Source organism: Zootoca vivipara, chromosome 1 (genome assembly GCF_965207765.1).
Source record: "Zootoca vivipara chromosome 1, rZooViv2.hap1.1, whole genome shotgun sequence".
Taxonomy (NCBI): Eukaryota; Metazoa; Chordata; class Lepidosauria; order Squamata; family Lacertidae; genus Zootoca; species Zootoca vivipara.
In genome coordinates this window covers 102,369,142-102,391,360 of record NC_142582.1, presented here as the reverse complement: position 1 = coordinate 102,391,360, position 22,219 = coordinate 102,369,142, and the positions used below count along the sequence as shown (strand labels likewise).

The following is a 22,219-nucleotide window of genomic DNA, read 5'->3' as shown; positions in this document are numbered from 1 at the left end:
TGTGGCCAGCATGACAAAGCCGCTTCTGACAAACCAGAGCAGCACATGGAAACACCGTTTACCTTCCCGCTGTAAAAGGTAAAGGGACCCCTGACCATTAGGTCCAGTTGTGACCGACTCTGGGGTTGCGCGCTCATCTCGCATTATTGGCCGAGGGAGCCGGCGTATAGCTTCCAGGTCATGTGGCCAGCATGACAAAGCCGCTTCTGGCAAACCAGAGCAGCACATGGAAACACTGTTTATCTTCCCGCTATAGCGGTTCCTATTTATCTACTTGCATTTTGATGTGCTTTCGAACTGCTAGGTTGGCAGGAGCTGGGACCAAGCAACGGGAGCTCACCCCGTCACAGGGATTTGAACCGCCGACCTTCTGATCAGCAAGCCCTAGGCTCAGTGGTTTAACCACAGCGTGTTCCTATGGGAAACAGTGCCTCTCAAGACGAATTTTTCGTAGGACGAATTGACCGTTGGAACGAATTAAATTCGTCTAGCAAGGCACCACTGTATCCTGAATTCAAGTTGTAGAGAACTTTGTATACCAAACCAAGAACCTTGAAACAGGCTTGATGGCATATGGGCAACCAGTGTAGATATTTTAATAGAGGTGTTGCGTGCTGTCAGCTATCTGTCCCCGCCAGCAGTCTAGCCACTGCATTCTACTGGCCCTGGTACTTCCAGATCAGGCCCAAGGGCAGCTCCACGTGGAGCACACTGCAATAATCCATTGCAATTATTGTTTGGGGAGAAATTAAACTTCTTATTTCATACTTTAGCCAGTACACCACACTACCTCTCAGCAGTGCTTTCTCGCAGTAGAACCGTTTAACCTAGAAGGTCAGGCTGTCATAAGTATATTTTCATTTCTGGTTTCAGAGAGCAGCTGCTAGCCTGGTTTCTAGAGAAGACAGCAAAAACGACAGTAGTGACAGACCTGATAGAAATGCAGAGCCAGAACAGTCTCATTCCAACACAAGCACACTAACTGAAAGAGAACCTAGTTCCTCCAGTCTTTGCAGTATTGATGAAGAACATCTAACGGATATTGAAATAGTTCGCAAAGTGTTTTCTTCAAAGAGAAGTAACGTTAATTTTCTTACAGAAATCTTTCGTCAGGTAAATAATTCCTCTATTTCTGAAAAAAACATCTTGTCCCCCAGCTGTATCCATGCATAAACCTCTCTACCATACTCAACCAGAGACAATTACTAGTTGTCATAACCCACTAGGCATTTGCCTATTTACAAGTTTGCTTCTGATTTTATTTAAAGAAATGCTCTCCCCTGTAATATCAATGTGTTCACCATCATCGTTCTTCAAATATTGAGGATAAATATTTGCACGTAACTTGGCGTAGATTAATGTGAAAGTGTCAAGCATCCGCAGGTTGGCCTTGCTAATTGTCAGTTAAGCTCACCTGACGTCCATTGCTCTTACGATTCCTAGCAACCTCTACAAAAACATGTAGAAAGGGCCTGTTGGCAGACTGGGTAGCAGCCCATGTTTACAACTCTCTGTGTTCTGTACACTTGAACTCGCATGTTTTTGTGCTTTGTGTTTTTCCTTCCTTGCCCTTGGCTGCCCTTCCAGATGTACATTTGAAAGTCCTGTATTTGTTCAAACCAAATTTGTCTATAATACTTTTTTAAAAAAAAGAGAAACGCCTTGAAAGAAACTTTTCAGAAGAGCTGAATTCCATTTGTACAATTTTGGAATAGATGCAGACCAGCATTGTTAGCACCAGCTGATATTTTGATGACATTTTGTTGAACTATTAAGTCTTCCAAAGGACCTAGCCATTTTATATAGTACAATTTTCCATCTATTGCTGTTGGTAAATGGATATGCAAATAGTATATTTTCTTCTCTTTATATTTTTATGCACTGTATTTCTTCTGTTTATATATTTGTCCGTATATCTATTCAGGTAGTAAAAAATACTTTAACATGAAAACCAGTTGGGTAGCTTTTAAATCAATTATTTAAGATGAAGTGCATGAATACTAGAATTGTTGTAGGGGGCACTAATGTTCTGTGATAAATGCTATGAGCTTTCCCCCCCTCCTCTAGGCATTTTTACTGCCAATATGTGAAGCAGCAGCTATGAGGAAGGTGGTAAAAGTATATCAGGAGTGGATCCAACAAGAAGAGAAGCCCTTATTTATGAAAGAACCAGAAGAAGTTGTGTCATCCAGTATAGACTGTGATGAAAATATTACAGAACATAATTCATCAGAGAAGGGAAAAGAAAGGGAGGAGGTAAACATATCAGAATTTCTTCAAGTTGTTCAGTTTCTGTTTTTACAAAGTAGCAAGTGTACTTCCCATATCTCCACACAGCAGCATTTTCTTACATTGCCGATTTTGGAAAACCGATTAGCGAACAATGAGATGTAGACTTAAAACAATCTAGTGTCAATCATATTTGATTTGACTTAAATATGCTAGGACATATCAAATGATATTCCATCAAACACTTTTTGGTTTTGGCTTTCTAAACAGATGTTACTTTTTAATGCTTTGTCAGGATTAAGTGCACTTTCACCTTTTGTTGGGAATCAAGCTGCACCATGACGATTTACTTGAATCCAGGCTTTTCTCTCTCTCGTGGTGTCTATATGGCATTCTTCATCATCTGGAAAATGATTGCTGGGAGTTTAAGGATTGCAGCTATAGCAGTAGTAAAAGTTACAAGAATTCCTGGAAAGAGACAACCCACGCGTCAGTGGGAACTGACTTCTGCAACCATAAGAAAAAAGAGTTGACAAGTAATCAAAACCTGAAGCCAACAGAGGTCCCCCACAGAGGGGGGAAACCAACCTTCTAAATTGCTAGGTCAAAAGATTAGTAGAGAAGGAAGTTCAAACTTTAAAACAGGAATGGGAACCCAGATCTAAATATCCTACCCAAAAGCCGCTCACCACTTGTCTAGAAGAGATCTGTAGTGTAGCTGTGCTGGCACTTAGATTAAACGCAGATACTCCGACTGGAGTTAGTGGAAGTTTTGTTCCACCTTATAATAAAAGAAAGTGTTTCCAAAGGATGAAGAATGTCATGCCTTCAAAAAATAAAAAGAGAGCGAGGAAATGAGAGTATTCTCATTTTTGGCTCTGTTTGAACAGAGAGAATGCTGAACTGTGAATGTTTTTAAAAGATGAAGCTGAAACTTTCCAAACAGAATATGAGCCATCCTAGTATGGGTTAACCAGGCCACTTGCTCTAGGCAGAAAATTGTGTGCCTAAATTTCTGCTAGGAAATGTTCCATTCCACCAATTGCTTGTTCAGTATGGTGGAGGAGCGGAGGGGAAGGGGGAACATAGAGCTTCCTGCTGCCCCTCCAAATAGCTGGTCCTTAGGCTTTTTCAAGGGCTGCACAAGCTTCCCTGCAGCTTTATTAGTGGGAAGGGGAACCAAATGTGCAGCACCCTTTCTGTATGCCATGCCTCATAAAGCTGGGTTAATGTATGAGACTGAAACCATATCTAGGGGAAGTTGGAAATAAAAAATTCCCTCCTGTATGTTTTAGGAAATCATGGGTAATTCTGGTCCTGTTCGAAATCCAAGCTGGACAAAAAATGGTTGTTATCAGGAGATTCCCCATAAAATAGCTGACTTGGATGTCATAGAACAAGGTATACGAGCTGGGGTCCAAGCAGTACTGCAGGTAAGGGATATATTCTCATTTCATTTTTCCATCTCACGGTGAACATTTTCCAAATATATATACTGTTGCATGCCCTGTAACGCTTGCATAATATTTTCTTCTGAATATAGATGTAAATGAACGTGCGTTGCAGTGCTAATGGTATAATCCTATACATTATCTCCATTTTTAGCAAAGTTGGTTTATTGAGTTAATAAAACACTGTTTTCCACTTTTGATTTTCTTCCACTGAAGTTCTGATATCCGTAGGTTTTCACACATGTATCAAAATGCATTGTGATTTCTAGGATGTTGCTGGTGAATCCAGGCCAGACTATATTAAGCTATACATGAACATTTAATGCTATTGACAAGATTTCAGAGGGAGTGTATATGTTGTGCACTTGGACTGTGCAGCTTCCTTTTAAGACAGCAACATTTTGCACGTCCCACAAAAAACACTCCCTGGTGTCTCCAAACATTTTTACACATCACTTGGGAAGACAGGCAAACTAATATCAGTGTACTGGAAGAAGCAAAGATCACCAGTGTTGAAGCAATGATTCTTCAACATCAACTTCGTTGGACTGGTCATGTTGTGCGGATGCCTGATTATCGTCTTCCAAAGCAACTACTCTACTCCAAACTTAAAAATGGAAAGCGTAATGCTGGTCTTCAACAAAAGAGGTTTAAAGACTGTCTCAAGGCAAATCATTAAAACTAGTATAAATACTGACAACTGGGAAACACTAGCCTGCGAGCACTCCAGTTGGAGAACAGCCTTTACCAAAGGTGTCATGGGCTTTGAAGAAACTCGATCTCAGGACCCAAGGGAGAAACATGCTAAGAGGAAGGCACGCTTGGCAAATCCACACCGTGATCAACTCCCGCCTGGAAACCAATGTCCCCACTGTGGAAGGACGTGTGGATCCAGAATTGACCTCCACAGTCACTTACAGACCCATTGTTAAAATCGTGTTTATGGAAGACAATCTTACTCGGCTACGGGTAATCACCTATGAAGAAGAAGAAAGAAGAGTAGATAGTGTCTACCCAATGCCAATTTAGTGCAATGTTTCATAACCCCAAAGATTTTGCTTTAGTTCATGTCATGTTTTATTGTGGACTGATTTATTGCATTTCTGTTCAGCTCTGTTTACAGTTTGCAGTAGTCATTTGTTAGAAATATCTGTCCAAATGAAGTTATAACCTCTGTTCCTGGAACAGAGTATAATTTTGGGATCACTTCGGCATGTTCCATAGAATTCTGTTGGCTCTAACTTTGAGTGTCTAGTAAGTCTAAATGTTCTTCAATGCATTTTATTCCGACTGTGATAGCAAGCAGGTGTCGAAACCACTCACATTTTTCTCGGCAAGTTTCAGACGATTTTAAATTAAATCTAATGTTTGCATTTATGTTAAGTATCACTTTATGGAGACATTTGAGTATCTTTCAGGGCCCCATTCTGAGCTTCTAAAATGTAAAAAAACAAAACCACAACCCTGTGATTTGTACTTGTGTTTGAAGTGTTTTTCCACTCATTAAAGTATGCCAAATTAGACTTTATTCAACTAACCCTGATGACATCCCAGTTCTTCTGCGGTAGTAATATGATTAATCAATGCAGCCAAGTTTAGCTCAATTCTCAAAATAATGGTTCTTATTTCCCTTTAATCACAGGTTTTCATAACAAATTCCTCAAATATATTTCTTCTTGAGCCAGCAAATGAGATTAAAACACTGCTGGATGAACATACGGATATGTGTAAACGCATTCTTAATATCTACCGTTACATGGTAGTGCAAGTTACCATGGACAAGAAGACTTGGTAAAGTGTTTGTTTTTTATAATGGGGTTTATTATTATTCATTCAAGTAATATATATGGGTTATCTCTCCATGGCCAGGAAGCTTACTAGATGGTCTTCAGCAAATTACTTGTGCTCAACCTAATTTATCTGCGGTATTCGCAACAGTTTCTTGTAAGGGCAAAATGTGTGTCATGTATGTCATTATGAGTTGGTTTGGAGGAAGGGCATTGAGATGCAAATAGGATGAATACATAAGGTAACTATAATGTAACTATTAAGCAATATCTCCTAAATTAAGGTTACCAGATTTTTTTCAATGAATCCAGGGACACTTTTCAACTTCAATGGATTTTGTCTGGGGACTGATTTGTAAATCCGGGGACTTTCCCCCTGGGAAATGGGGTATCTGGTAACCTTATCCCAATTTACTGGTGTGCAAAGTCTGCATTGTTTGAGTTAAGCCCCCCCCCCCCCAGCAGTGCATAGAAAATTAAAGAAGTTGAAAACTTAGTTCATAATGATCGTGAATTAATAACCTTCATATAGTCCAGGGGTTGTCAACCTGGTCCCTACTGCCCACTAGTGGGCATTTCAGGATTCAAGGTGGGCAGTAGGGGGTTCTACAGCACAAGCTGAATCCTTCCATCGAGCACTGGTGGGCAGTATGGAAATTTTACCATCAAGAAAGATGCATTAGTGAGCGGTAGGTATAAAAAAGTTGACTACCCCTGATATAGTCAATGCAGCTGCATAGTGGTATGTGTCAAGTTCCTTCACTGTCTTTCTGTGGATGCTAGGAGACTGAGAGTGGGATACATTTCCAGAATCCTCTTCGACTTCCGTTTCACTGGATCTGGTTTGAGTAAGAGGTCAGGAGGAAAGTAGCAACAAATGGTAAAGGCCATAACTTCAGAGGGATCAGTTAAAAGACTGCCTTTGCCACCAAAGTGCTTCTCATGGATAATGCTAAAAGGTGCTTGAGATGCTTAAGAAAAATGTATATGAGTCCACATATTATACAGAGTCTGATGTTGCTTTTCAGGGAACAGATGCTGCTTGTGCTGCTCAGGGTCACAGAATCGGTACTGAAAATACCATCTCAAATTTTTCTGCAGTATCAAGGAAGGAAGAATTCAACATTAGCAGGAAGGCTTGCTGGACCTCTTTTCCAGGCAAATGAATAAATATTAATTTTATTATTGTTCTAAGTCTTATCAGGTTGCATTCAGCTCACCTAAGGTGACTTTCACTCAGCACTGCGCTAAGATGAGATACCTGTTTGTTTACTTACATTTTCATAAGCCACCTTACAGTGCAAGCTCTTTCAAGATGGCATATATTTTTTTCCTTTAAAAAATGCCATAAATTACAAACCAGACAATAAATCATTATGCATGTGAAGTTCAGTTGCACGCAAGAATCACTACTAAATATATAGACATCCCACTTTGAACATTGCATTGATTTTGTACTAGTAATAACTTGAGGATTTCATGCAGCTAAGGCTGGATTTCTCCCTGTCTGTATCCTTAGCTTATTATTTTTGCAAAATATATTATGTGATCCATGGAGATTTGGAATACTATTGTGATTCTTGAGAGTCACTATCAGTGTAAGTAAGTGAAGGAGATGGATGTGCAAGGTAAACACATCTTATATCTTGAGTCTGACATTTAAAGCTGTTCTAGAAAGATGAGGAATTGGTAACATCCAAATAGAAAGAGGGAGGGAGAGAATGTGTGGTGTTATGGCAGAACAGTAAGTTGCATACACGTGTGTAACAGAAGCTGTATGGCTACTTTTGATAGGGAAATTTAGATTTGGGAAGATGATTTAGAGCAGAGACGTGGAGGGATAATAGTGCTTATCTGTTCTATTATTTTTCTGCTGTAGCTCTTTCTTGCAGGCTGTTTTCTTCCACAAGGATTAGAACACTTGTTTTTAAAAGTAAATACATTTCTGAAATCAGGTACAGCAGAAACTCAAGGGTAGAGAAAGGGATAAGCAACTTCCTCCTCATCACCATTTCTCCACTCCCAAAGCAGTTTGAACCTAATAGAAGTAGCCATCAGATTTTTATTACACACATTTGTAAAATGGTTTTCTCCCTAAATTAGGTGATAAAAGTTCTTCTAATATATGAGGTTAGGTCACCTATAGTGGTGATAAGCTGTGAAGCTTCTTAAAATCCTGTTTGGATAACATTAACAAACTCTGCTAATAAATAATACAATGAAAATGAATCAGTCATGCATTTGACGTGGGTTCTCAATCAGATCACTTTGTTAATGTACTTTGGTGACTAGGGGAATGAATGTAATGAACTTGGAGTGAATACCCCTACATGAAAATACATGGGAGCTCATTTAAGACAGTGTACAACCTTTAATCCCAATAATGACAGAACTTGCAGATGGAGAATCCTTTATTTTTATACTTCATCATTCCTTTGGATTTATTTTTGTACTTTTGTCCTTCCAGGCTCTGGCACTTTGTGTTTTACATTTTCAATTCTTTGTTTTCTTTTGTTATATTTCTTTCTTTTTTGAGGGGGTGTACAAGCAAGGATTTTTTTAAAAAGAAAATACATGTAAAAAGTAATGTCAGATGTTCTGTGGCAGATGGGGATGTTTTTATTGAATGAAGTTGCTTATGGCTGAATGTTCCATTTAGAATTTCAGGCCAGCACAACATAAGGCTGATTGAAGCATCTGGTCCTATATATGTTCCTCTGTTCTAATTGATGGAGGCTGTTTCTTACAACTTAGTTTAAATCCCCAAGGCCCATCCAGGTTTATCAGTTTTTAACAAAGAAAGGATTGAAAACAAACACTTTAGTTAAAATGTATTCTCCACTGTTAACATAGCTATGCTGCTCTCTTACGTTTTTACCATGTCTTAGAATTATTTGAGTTCCCTACCTCTCTTATGTTGCCATGTGATAAATATTACTATATTCACTATCTGCATGTTTGTTTGTAGACTCTCATAGTAGCTTGGATCAAGGCAAATCTAAATGTGTACATCTCCCGAGAACTTTGGGATGACCTTTTGTCAGTATTGTCATCATTGACATATTGGGAAGAGCTGGCCACAGAGTGGTCACTGACTATGGAGACTCTAACAAAAGTATTAGCTAGAAACTTATACAGCTTGGATCTCAGTGACCTCCCACTGGATAAACTAAGTGAACAGAAACAAAAGAAACATAAAGGCAAAGGTAAGGCAGACAGGCTTCAGAAACTAATCTAATTTAAAAATGTCTGTTAATGTCTTGTATGAAAGGAAGTATATACAAATGATCATTGCATAAGAGGGGAGGTCGAAACTGCACGCATCCTTTAAAAATAGGTGTGAGAGAGATACTGAAATATCCTTAACAATGCTTACATTTAAGTACAAACTACATTAGGATGTGGTACAGTAATCATACTTGAAGGCCAGTTTTATCATCCTTCAGTTCATTTTTAAAAATCCAGATGAATCTTTTGAAGAGTTCGTGCACATATGCCCAACACCCAGTGCAGTTGCTGATTATGGCTTCAGTTTCTGGTTTGGTTATAGGCAAATAAATTCCTCATTAGAGTGGAATTTGCCCATATTGTCACAATGCCTGCAATTCTGAGGAGCATTGGATCTCTTTATGAAAATATACTTTGACCTGTTATGCGAAGCAACAGGCTCATATACTCATGAAATAAATAGTCTACAGGACTGCAGTTTACAACTTAATGTGGAGTCCTCCTTAAGCAGCAAATCTGCTCTTAGTAAACAATTAAAATAGACCTAGTGCCAGGAAACTGTTCTGTTTTGAGTGTGAGGCTGGAACCCTTGCCACCTGCAGACCTACTCATGAGTGAGCACTCTTAACATGAGGTTGCTGTTGCTACTGCATATGCCAGACTGGGGGTGCTTACTGTCTTTTGCTCTTTGAAAGTGCAGACGGCATACTAACATTTTTTTAAAAAAATTTGAACCGAACTTAGATAGTGCCCAGAAGCCCACAGGTGAATGATTAATAGTAGTAAATAAAGTAACAACTTGTGTTGGCTCATAGCAGGCATAGTTCTGTCAAATTATAGGGAAGGTTTATAAGCCTAAATGTTCAACACAACAGTAGTAGTGGTGGCTTGTAACAGAAAGTGAAGAGCAATATGCAGGTTTCAATTAATGAGTCCCTGCGCAAGGACTTCCACTTATGCGATGGGGCTTTCCCCGCTCCTCTATCTACACTCCTGAAATTGGCTTGAAGTGGTGGGAACACCCCCAGAACACACGAGGGGAGATCACTCCATCTGGGAAGCCAAAATGCTTGCCCTGATGGAAAGATTGCCTTAGCACAATATCGAATTCCTCCCAATAGATTAAATAACTGGTTGGTATAATTGGGTGTGGCTTTAGTAGTCAGATTTAAATTAAAGAAGACGGAATACATACAAACACACACATATATATACAGTGGTGCCTCGCTTAACGAATGCCCTGCTTAACGAAATTTCCGCTTAACGAAAGGATTTTTCGAGCGGAGGTTGCCTCGCTACACGAATTCGTTTTATGAAAAATTCGTCTAGCGAATCGCGGTTTCCCATAGGAATGCATTGAAATTCAATTAATGCGTTCCTATGGGCAAAAAAAAATTCTATACATTCCTATGGGATTCGCTAGACGAATTTTTCGTTATAAGAAAAGACCCGTGGAACGAATTAAATTCGTCTAGCGAGGCACCACTGTACATACATACATATATATATATATATATACACACATACACATACTCTCCATGGGGAAGCCTTTGCTTATTTACCGGAATGATACACAGCATAAATTGTGATCAACATACCTTTTTATTTATTTATTTATTTATTTATTTATTTATTTAGATAGTTATCTACAGCTTGCTTATATTGTAGATCTGTCGATATAGGTTTGAGTTGAGACCAAAAATACAATTATTATTTAAATACTGTTTTGGTAGTAATATGTATTGAGTAACTCAATTTAAAGCTGAGTGGAAAATATAATGATCTTCATTAGTAATTATTATTATTTCATTTCATTTATATCCTTCCCATCTGGCTAGGTTTCTGTGGGGTGGACAGATACGTATTCATTGATATGTTCTCTCTCCCCTCTACTCTTCAGGAGTTGGGCATGAGTTTCAAAAGACTTCTGTTGATAAGTCGTTTTCAAGAGGCTGGAGCCGTGATCAGCCTGGACAAGCCCCAATGAGACAGCGCAGTGCAACAACTACTGGATCTCCAGGAACAGAAAAGGCCAGAAGTATTGTGCGACAAAAAACAGTTGGTATGTAATAGAGAACATAGCTGTTACACAAACAAAGTCAGAAGGAAAATTAATAGACCGAATGCACATAAATAACTTTCTACATATGCTTTGGGTGTGTCACAACTAGTAATACATTTTTGTATCTAAGTCTAGGCAGTCTTGTGTGGTGTGAGATGAAGAAGTAATTGCCCTTTGACTGTTAGATGCAAATTATTTTTACAGATGTACTCAAACACGTGGTCACTATGCTCTGATCCTGTGATCCATTATATATGTACCACATAAGAATTTGTCTTATACAACTGAAATTTTGTGTAGATTTCATCATAGACCCATTGCAACCACAGCATCTACAGCTGTTAAGACATCTGCTATGGACTAGAGCATACCATCCTAGGATGTAAGGAAAACTGGCAAGATCTTTTCTAGTAGCAAGTGTTTCTGTGTGTTTCAAACTAGAATTAGCTGGCTTTGCGTTCTAGTACACCTGTTACAAAAAGAAAGAGCTATAGCTAAGATGTTACTTGCACACAGCTTGTATGATATCTCTGAGGTGGCAACCGACCTTGGAAGGATCCCAGACAACCTGAGACCATCTCTGACATACATACTGTATATTCCGGCATATAAGACGACTGGGTGTATAAGATTGACCCTCAACTTTTCCAGTTAAAATACAGAGTTTGGGATATACTCACTGTATAAGAAATACGACCTGGCGTATAAGACGACCCCCGACTTTTGAGAATATTTTCCTGGGTTAAAAAGTAGTCTCATACACAGGAATATACAGTATTTTATATCATTTCATTTTACTTCCCCAATTTTTCAAAGCTGTCACTCACAGCTTTGGCAGTATAAAATAATACAATGCTACAATCGGCCAGCCAGCAGCTTAGCCACCCGGCATAAACATGTAATCTGTTCTCACATTTCCAGTGCTAGCTGAGATTTTTTAATACAGTACCTGACTTTCCCCTATTGATCTTGGAATGTTCCTGTAGCTACTTTCCCCCAGACATACAACCCTTGGCATTAATACTTTAAGAAAGCATTTGATATGAGAGCAAATTGATTATTAATAATTAGGCATATCTGAATCTCTAACAAGCCCCTCCTCTTTATTGCTTGCTGTCACTTGTGACAGAGTTTTGTATTAATTCCCAAAGCGCTCCCCTCAGACTTATTGATCTCTCAAATACAGTAATTTCTTTCCTTAGTTGACTCAGCGCCTTCATAGCACGCACATATACTACAATTGCATTAATACCAAACTATCTGGACCCCCACAGTTGCAGCAATTGGGTGCAGTGCAAGACTTAATATCCTGGTGTTAGTCGGGCTCAACCATGAAGAGTTTCCTACCAAGAATGTTGTGTGCTTTTCTTAATGAACTGTCCCTTAGTCCTTACCTCTTTTGCTGTCCTGTCCCAAGTGTAGGACACTATTAAACCTCAAATTCATTCTCCAAATGGAATCCCTCTATTTAATTTGATACCATTCACATGTATTCAGTTGTACCACTTAGTGTAAATTCCTTTCCCATTCTGTCTTTAAGTTTTTTATGATAAATGTATGGGTTTCCTTTTTTCATTCCAATTTTCAAAGTGTTTCTCCCCCCCCCCAAGTCCTGCACACCCACTCATCAGCTGATGTCACTGGTGTCTGCAGCTCATGAGCAGGACCCATCCTTTAAACCACGCATCCCCAAACTTCGGCCCTCCAGATGTTTTGGACTACAATTCCCATCATCCCTGACCACTGGTCCTGTTAACTAGGGATGATGGGAGTTGTAGGCCAAAACATCTGGAGGGCCGCAGTTTTGGGATGTCTGCTTTAAAATAATAGGCAAGTGAGACAAAGGAGCCTGGCCAATGCTGGCTTCTGCCTCCTCTCCTTGCCACCCGCTTAAAGGAAAAACATGGAGCTGCTTCAAAGGGTGCTTTTGTCAAGTGCTTTTAGGCAGTCCACATGCTCCTGTCCTGAATGGCTCAGACTGGAGTGTGGCGACTGTCTTAGAGCACTTCACAGGTTCCCCAGTGCCCAACTGCTAGAGGTGTGCAGGGACTGCCCCTATGTCAGTCGTGTGATATCATAATGTTACTGTGTGATTGACAGGTGGGCAGGCCCCTCACACCTATCTAATTTGGCCCATGAGGCCAATCTTGATAAAGATCTGGCCCATGGAACCGAGAAGGTTCCCCACATTTGATGTAGAGTGTTTCACTAAAGGGAAACCAAGATGTGAGACAATAAACATTGTTACGGACTTATTTGAGCTTAACCTGAAGCTCATATGACTTTATTTCCCAGTGTGCATCTACCGTGTTTCTCCAAAAATAAGACACCGTCTTATATTTATTTTTCCTCAAAACAACAACAACGGTGGCTTATTTTCAGGGGATGTCTTTTTTATTATTATTAAGTATGGTACAGTTTAACCTACAAGGTTAAACTGCCTATCACTATGGCTTATTTTCAGGGTATGGCTTATTTTTGGAGAAACACGGTATTAACTCTGATTGTATACCAAATGTCAGCATAGCAGTTTGTAACTGAGGTAATTGTACAGCCATAGAAACTATGTATCATGTTTGAGGCTGCTGTTATTCCTTATTAGCATCCTCCTTTTTCTCAGCTACTCAGTTGGGTAAGCAGTTTACCCAAGCATGTATACCCTTGTGCCAGATCCTCATAAACATTCCTCACAATAGCTGTCCTCCACTAGTGGTGGTGAACATATGATAGGCAAGTTTCTTAGCTACCATTTCTACATAGCATTAACAGATTCTAGAAAGATTGATGACAGTCAAATTCAGCCTCAGTTTGTTTACCAAAGTATGTTGCATCAAAGCCACTGAAAACTGCATGTCCACAACGAAGGCTTAAACACAGGCGTGAACTCAGTGGAGACAAAATGATGAATGATGTGCTGGCAGATGTTGTACAAACACAATCTGCTTTCCAGGCATAACAGTTTATTGCATTGAACTTTGGGGAAATCTGGCACCATGAAATGATTCTTCCCCTTTCCACACATATTTCTGCAGAAAGTAGAGACTGTGTTTGAAATCTGGGTTACATTGGCAACCAGAGGCAGATCCAGTTTAAATTCTGATTTCTTTCTGCATCACCACAGTATGGGCTCCTTCAAAGGACTAGAGATGACAACACATTATTTATTCTTGGTCACTTTTGTATAGGCTGTGAACAAAACTATCACTCTATAGCTGTTTCAGCCATCACAGTCTGATTCAGGTACTCTTGGAATTTTCTCCACATGGCCCATCTTTCTGAGTTTTGGGGAGCTTTCCTTCGTTCCTCCTCGGATTATGAGACCAATGCCCTCACCTGGCAATAGAGACACAGGTGGCAGTCAACCTAGTGGTTGTCAGGACGCATTGGTGTTGGCCCTATAGTTGGTTGATCCACCTCTGGAGTAAGAACATAAGTTCTGCACATACATTATATATCCCTACCTTTGTCCTTTGCTTATGGGTGTTCCCCAGGTGCATTCCAAAAGAACACGGAAGCGTTTGGTAAGTTCTAGACTAGAGCAAAAGGAGTAGACCATACATGAAGCAAATGGGAGGTATTTTCTTGTGTTGCTTTCCTTTAAACTTGGCACCATCATTGTTCAGAGAACCCTGAGACCCAGTAATATGCAGAGTAAACAAAAATAATGAGCATAAGAATAATAAGAATATTTATCCATGGGTGAGGCTGCAACAGATATAAATATATATGAAGCCTAATGAGAGAGAGAAGAAAAGTGAACAAAAGGAGTTAGGGGAAATGTCATCATTTTTTTCCTGAGATTTGTATACAAATAACATACACTTTGAGGGCAGAATAGCTCAATTGTTGCCACAGTCGAGTTTCAACCTGCTCATGGGCATAGGTGGGCCACCAGTGCTTCTTGGCTGTCATCCACATCCTCTGCAGGAGTAGGAGGATCGGGCCAGACCTGCACAAAAGTAAGAGCAGGCATGGTCAGTATAAACATAGGATCTCCTCCGTCCAGGCCCCTGGTCCAGTCCAAGAGGCCCAGCTGTGAGGGACTCCACTCCCATACCGCACACTGCCTTGTAAGGTACAAGCATTTGTTTTTTGGAGCTGCAGTATGTTTGCACATGCACCATGAGCCGAGGGTCAAAGGTGAGGCTTTCTGCTGGCCAAGCCCTGCAGTTACTTGTTGGAGGGTGTTCTCAGCCCTCGTGTATGAGAGTTTGCAGGGTGGCATGGTTGGTTCCCAGACGGCTCTCCAATTTCCCAGGCTGATCTTAGGGGTAGGTGGGCTCCATGAAGGCTTTTCTGTGTGAGGGTTCCTTGCTTGCTAGATGGCTGGTTCCAAGTGCCTGTCTGAGAGTGAAGCTCAGGGGAGAGGTGTGAGCAATAGCTGCATTCTCTCCCCTATGCTGGGGAGGTGGGTTTTGCTGAAAGTGCAGCTAAAAGTTCTCTTGTTTCTGTCTTTGCATAGTAGTCTGTGCTCAGTATTCCTGGGGGGGGGGGTGCAGAGTGTCCTTCCTCCTTGGTGCCCATTCTCCAGAGCCCGCCTCTAGAACCCAAATTCCCTACATGAAGAGTATGTGAGGATATCCCTGCGCCATGCAAGGTGTCATGTTGTTTGCGTTTGATGCATGCTGGTGCTGTGTGCTGATTTGCTACAGGCCTCCTCAGTACCAGGAGCTCTTCCATGCTGCCATGGGTGTAGCTGGTAAGGGGAAGCAGCTCAATTTTACCAGATTGGTCCTGCCCCATTGTTTTCTATGGGACGGGTCTTTCTTGGGCCAGCCATTTGATTAGTGGGTGTCCCATCTGTTTGTCATGGTCTGAGGGGAGTGAATGTGACAGCCAGGCACCCTCAGCCCCAGCAAACCTCTTTCTTGCCCTCAACATCTTCCATTTGGGGGCATTCTGCCAGGTGGTTCAGTGGTAGAAATAATAATAATAATAATAATAATAATAATAATAATAATAATAATAATAGTGGTAGGATTTAGTTCCTCTTCAACTACACCTTTGGCTGATTAACATCTTATACCCCTTTTAAATGTGTTTGGGGAGGGAGGGCTATTGGTGTTGTAATTTTATGTTGTGAACTGCCCTGAGATCTGTGAATGAAGGGCGGGAGACAAATTTAATAAATAATAATAGTTCTGCCGGCAGGGGAAAGGTCTGCCGGCAAAGGGATATTTCACTGGTGTGGATGGCTCTGCCATATCCTAACTCACTCCAGCCTGATGAGTCTGGGTTTGGGATTGCATAGTGAGTCTGATTATCACCAAAAACTATTGAGTGTTAACTTGGTTATATAAAGCTAATATTGTGGATAGAACTCAGATAACATGAATATAGTTAGTAGGCTCTTCAGATGCATTGGGCACATGAAAGTCATTCGCTCACTTCAGCTATGTAATCAGTCCATTTATTTTTAAAAAATCCATTTATAAAAAGGTGCTTCAGTGCTTTAAATTAAGGAAGAATCTGGGCTGAGAATTTCCTTCAGATTCAAATGGAATGAGCAGTGCTAAACTCAGAAAGTTATTGGGGATGGTGGAGTCTGGATTGTACTAAGTTGGATGCGTTAAAACCCTGAAGTTAACAATGTAGTCTGATTTTACATTTTAAGATTATGATGCAGAACTTTATGATCTGAAAATAGAGACGATGTTTACACTTTTGTAACCCCAGAAAATCTTTAATAAAAACACTTTAAAAAAAGATTATGATGCAATTAGGAGCAGTGGTCTGTACTGCAATTTATAATCTTGTAAGGCGTTGAACTACGAAGCCATTGCTTAGAATACGGTAGATACCAGGGGATAATACCAGTGTAGTAACTTAGATCCAAGGAGGGCATATGTTAGGCAGGAAAGTTGGATTCTCACCTTGTGTTTAAAAACACTTGCTTTGTTTTTCTGCCTCCATGTTTTAATGTTTCCATTTAGATGGCATGTTTTGCATCCTTTTTTGTTGTATTGGTATATTTTAGTTAAATGTTATGCTTCCTCAGACTTTTACAATTTAAGACATATTTGATTTTTGTTTGCTTAAAAAACTGAATTGTTTAATGTTCTAAATTTAATTTCTAAAGTAATTCCAGCAATTACTTAAAATAAATGCTATTAGGAAATCAGTACAACTCATTGTTTGAGGATATATACATACACACTCTTAAGCTATTCAAGTCAATGATTTATTTACATGGAGAAAATAATATGTAACTAGCTTGATACAGTTGCAGCTACTGTATTGGGAAGTGATCCCATAAACATACTGGCTGAAAAATGTGCTGCTTTGAAATTGCCGCTAGTAAACTGTGTTTGGTCCACTTTAAGCTAGTTGCACTTAGTTCCCATTGAAATAAATGAAACTTAAGTCATGAGTAACTCGACCAAATGGAACCTATGTTAAGGTAACTTAGGCTACAATGCTACAGCTGCTCACCTGAGTGTAAGCCCCATTGGAACTCATGGGACTTGCTTCTGAGTAGATGTGTATAGTATTGTACTGTGAGTCTGAATCCAAAGCATATTAGTCAAATGTTACATTCCCTTTACAGATACTTTGACAGGGATAGAGTGCAAGTGAGGACATATTTGTAAATGTCTGACCTGTTCATGAAGCTCCTATGACCAGAAAGGAACCTAGTTTGTTTTAATTATTCGAATTATAACCAGAAGCTCTTCAGACTACAAAAGATGCTTACTTTAAAAAAAAAGTTAGATCAGAGCAAGTGCAAGACATGTGCTTTATCAGTGCACAATTGTATACACTCTTTAGTGTTCATGCCATGGCCTTCAACTTGTTGACATTTTTCAACTTGGGAAGAAGTTCTATTGAGCTCAGTGGCGCTTCTGAGAATACACACCTGTTAGTATTTTGCTTTGAATACACAGTAATTGTAGTTGTCAAAATATAGGCATTATTGCTGTCTAGCATTTTTTTAAAAATCAGCTCAAAATGTTTTATGTGCCCACTGATTATTTTTTTCCTTACAGCTCTGCCAATATCTGCTGTGCTGAAATGTTTTAATTTAAATTTTATTCCTTTTTATCTTTGTTTTCTCTGTTGCTGCTTTTTCTGTGACACAGCCTTTCATTATAGTCACTCTTCTTTTTTTTCCTTCCCCACTTCTTTCTTTTCCTTTTTTAAAGCCATGAGAAGCCGATCCATTGGTGAATGTGCTCTGCCATCGGCCTATATACGCAGTGCTAAAAGTGCTCCTGTTCTGATCCATACTTCCAAACCCTTCTTGCCTGATATTGTTCTCACTCCCCTTTCTGATGAGCTTTCAGGTAGTGCCACCTCTGCTAATTTCTGCACCCCCTTTTCACTTTTTTAACCCTTCTTCTTTCAAAAACTGCATAATCACTACATTTTTCAAAGTAAAATATTTAGGGGTGGGGAGGAAATGGGGAAGAGATGAGAGTGGATATTTTGAGTTTTGTGGTATGCTATGTTTACAGCTCATTCTGGAACTGTGAGAAGCTAGCGCTGTGCCAATTTCTATAGAAGTAATGCAATGTTCTGCTTTGTGCAGCTGATTTTTTTAAAAAGTTTATTTGACACAAATATCTGAGATATATTGTTGAACTAGGTTTTCTCCATCAAATGGCAGGGCAGAAGGAAGAAGAAAAGGTTTCTCATTGATAGTCTTCAGCATGGAGAGGTTGAGGATATTTTTCTATCATCGCTGTTTGCTCATTGTATTAATTTACCGGCATCATAGTCTTCTCCTTTTGATTGTTATTATAATCAATGTCTTGTTGACTATGTCATGCATACAAATTACTAAAGAGGGGTTGACATTAGTAAATACCACATTAAAAACTCATCAATAGACCCAGAAAAAGTATTACAAGTATTATAAACACTTAGTGCTAACTGCTGTATATGTTTCTTTTAAAAGACGCAACTAGCTGTTCTTCTGCTAACAAAACCCTTGACCCATCTCTAGAAAAACAACATTTTTGAAGCCCCCCCAATGAACCATATTGGGTTCTGTGTCAGTGCTAGACAGCCTCAAGAAATGCTTCACAGCTATAGTGGATTTTCTGCTGAAGCAACCACATTTTATCTCCTGTGCCATTGAATCCCAAGCTATAAATGTATTATGTTTTTGTTCACATTTCAAATATGCTGAATCATGCATTGTATACTGTGATTTGTTGTTTAATAATGCCAATCCGTTTCAAAGGCTTGTTCAGAGATGATATTTGTAGTAGCTATTTCGGAAGCGGAGTGTGCATTTTCTTTCTTGCTTTTTCTCTTCTGTTCCTCTCTTCCATTTTTCTGCCTTATTCATTCTTTCTTTTGTTTTCCTTGGTGTCCTTGGCTCTGGGTCTTGGGGGGGGGGGTTATGCACACATGAAGGTGATGGATGGTTGATGAAGGACCCTGGGTGAGAGGCAGGGAAGGAAAGAGATCCCAGGGTGAGAGGCTGGGAGAAGAAAGGGATGCTCCCAGGTAAGAGCTGGGAGGGTCTAAAACTTCCTTTGTGAGACAAGGGTTAAGAGCCAACTTTGAGAGAGGACTCCACCTTTTCTTTTTGTTTCTGTTTTTATTTAGATTAGTTTGTTTTTAATTGTATGGTATTATAAAAAAACCTTAATAAAATTTTAAACAGAAGTGAGATGGACAGCAAAGTATTGCTGTGTGGAGTGCTCCTGTTGAGGGGGCCAGCCAGGCGACTTTGTTGTCTTCAAGCATACTCCAGTCATTCTCCCTTAGACCTGTAGCTGAGTATCAGTGAAGCTCCATAATGGCTAGAGGAAATAATTTGTAAAAAAGCTTTTTCTTGTAGTTCTGTTAATTTTTTTCCTAGACTCCCATCCCTTTCTTCCCCTATCCCCAGCAACATGTCCAGACAGGCACAGGACCTTTGAAAGGATGGGCTGTCTGTGTTCACCCTTCAGAACAACAGTACAAATGCTTTCCTTTTAAGTGTAGCCATCAACTAAAAAAAAAAAAAGCATGTTAATTTGAAATGAGTAGAGTATATTTTTCAGACAGTCTTGACACCACTTGATTAAAAAAAAAAGTTATCATGATTTGCTATTCTAATATGGAACATTCCCAGTTCGAGCTAAAAGAAAATATTGTCTTGTAAATTATTAAACAGTTCAGAAAATCTATGTGTTTCTTCTTTAGGTTCCTCAAAGTGGCACCTTCATTGATGCTATATAACTGTGTTTAAACTTCATCAATTAATAATCTAGTCCTAATCATTTATCACTTGGACTATTGCTATCAAAGAATTGTAGTTGCCATTGTCACTGGTAAAACTAATGATTTTACAATGTCATGCTTCGATTTCTCCACCAAGTTCATCCCACATTTTAAGACCTGCTCGCCTTATTCCACAGGCTATTTTTGTAGGTTTCAAAAAAATGGAATAATCTGTGTTTTATATCAGGATATGTTGACTATGACAAGATTATGTTATCTGTTACTTAGGAAGTCATTTTCTGTGACTTATCAGTACAGCTAATATCTCTAATCAGTTGTCAGTGCAGCTTTGTGTATTATGATTACTGTTTTTTGAGACAAAACAATTATTTTGTCTTAAGAATCTGTTAACATGACTTGTCAGCCCAATGCAGGAAAATAGATCTGGTTATTTAGGATTTTTTGACAAATTGGAAATGAAGAAGTGTAGAAAACCTTGGGATCCTTGCATATAATCATAGTTAGACCAGGTGGCGCTGTGGGTTAAACCACAGAGCCTAGGGCTTGCTGATCAGAAGTTCAGCAGTTCGAATCCCTGCAACGGGGTGAGCTCCCGTTGCTCAGTGCCAGCTCCTGCCAACCTAGCAGTTCGAAAGCACGTCAAAGTGCAAGTAGATAAATAGTTACCACTCCAAGCGGGAAGGTAAACGGCGTTTCCGTGCGCTGCTCTGGTTTGCCAGAAGCTGCTTGTCATGCTGGCCACATGACCTGGAAGCTGTACGCCAGCTCCCTCGGCCAATAACATGAGATGAGCGCCACAACCCCAGAGTTGGTCACGACTGGACCTAATGGTCAGGGGTCCCTTTACCTTTAATCCTAAACAGGATTGTGGAAGAAACAAAATTTTTAAAAAATTCCTTCCAGCAGCACCTTAGAGACCAACTAAGTTTGCCATAGGTATGAGCTTTCATGTGCGTGCACACTTCTTCAGATACACTTCAGATACATTGTGGAAGTTTTGTGCTTATAAATTTTGGGGAGGCGTTGAGATGGGTCAGTGGCCTAACAGAATAAGACAGCTTCTGACATTCCTAAGAAGACTGTGTTTGGAGGCACTTTGTGTATTTGGGTACCCAGAACAGTAACACATGGCTGCACAGGAAACAACATGTAGTTTAACATTTGTGGGTGCAATCTTGTTTTCTCCGTGGAGCAGCTTTCCCATCCCAACTAAACTGCGTACATTGCATAGTAGTAGAACAATCCTACACATAGATTCTGCAGCAAAAATATGTGAGACAGGATTATTTTAGCCTTGTGTGTTTGTGTTTGGTATCTTTGCTCTACCTTTCCGTGAAATACTCAACCTTACAACCAAAGTAAAACAACAAAAACAGAGAAATAAAGCAGCACACAATGTTTTAAAATGTACTAGAAGAGAATGGTATTCTATGAAGAATTGCTGAAATAAAATAGGTTAATAAGAGCATCACATTTTAATTTAATGTCATCTTCAGTGTTTGCATCCTCAGTGTTTAAAAGGGTGCAGAGATGCTTCTGTGAATATTTAGAACTCATTTTGCAGTTTGTCCCCCTGGAGCTGTGGTCCAGATCCACTCGAAAGGAAATATGAAGGGTTGCTATAAGAGCTTCCATTAACCTCTTTGTTGTGCATTAGAGTCTCTAGACCTTATATCAGTGGGGCTTCTGCAGGAAATTATGAACAAGATTTCCTTTGGTTTTAAAGTGTTTTGTAAGTGTGTAAATTTTAACACAACTAGCTTTTGTTCTCTTCTCTCACCTCACCTCCTAAGAGGGTATACTGCTTTCAGCAGAATTCTAAAACACCAAGGGAAAAGGTGAACTGGGCTCTTACCTGTAAGTATTCCCGCCCCCGCCCCCATTCTTAGTGCTAGTTCAGCTCATCCTGAGGGAACAATGGATCCTTCGATAGGATTCATTTTTTGTCATTTTGATCATTAAAAAATAAAGATAAGTCAGCTGTAGGATTCGTAATTGTCAGACTTCCTCTGGATCATCATATTAGATTTTTCTGGTTCTTATAAGAAACTAGTATCCAATTTTAAGAGGTGCTTCAGAAGATCCCAATTGGAGACTAAAATATGTGTTTGTTTGTTTGTTTGTTTGTTTGTTTGTTTGTTTGTTTGTTCATTTGTAGTTGCTAGCCTTTTAGAGTTAGGGAACCATCTGCTTTCTTTCACTTGAATGAGGGATCACCCATTATGGACATAGGTGTGTGTGTGTGTGTGTGTGTGTGTGTGAGAGAGAGAGAGAGAGAGAGAGAG

The 22,219-nt window shown here is 39.6% G+C and overlaps 1 protein-coding gene across 15 annotated transcripts in view; it reads left to right on the top strand.

Moving 5' to 3' along the window:
• The window catches only part of RALGAPA1 (Ral GTPase activating protein catalytic subunit alpha 1), a 131,390-nt gene that overhangs the window by 29,577 nt on the left and 79,594 nt on the right, over positions 1 to 22,219 (top strand). For 11 of the 15 annotated variants that reach the window (XR_015950508.1, XR_015950509.1, XR_015950506.1 and 8 more), the window contains exons 10-17: positions 874 to 1,113; positions 2,068 to 2,256; positions 3,525 to 3,662; positions 5,323 to 5,471; positions 6,496 to 6,625; positions 8,436 to 8,673; positions 10,596 to 10,757; positions 17,900 to 18,040. Coding sequence is in view for 11 of the 15 variants with exons in the window: in XM_035109302.3 (XP_034965193.1) it covers positions 874 to 1,113; positions 2,068 to 2,256; positions 3,525 to 3,662; positions 5,323 to 5,471; positions 6,496 to 6,625; positions 8,436 to 8,673; positions 10,596 to 10,757; positions 17,900 to 18,040 (1,387 nt within the window). In the remaining 4 variants the exon portion in view is untranslated. The remainder of the gene's footprint in view (positions 1 to 873; positions 1,114 to 2,067; positions 2,257 to 3,524; positions 3,663 to 5,322; positions 5,472 to 6,495; positions 6,626 to 8,435; positions 8,674 to 10,595; positions 10,758 to 17,899; positions 18,041 to 22,219) is intronic. The other 4 variants (XM_035109320.3, XM_035109311.3, XM_035109276.3 and 1 more) reach the window with 1 other exon arrangement.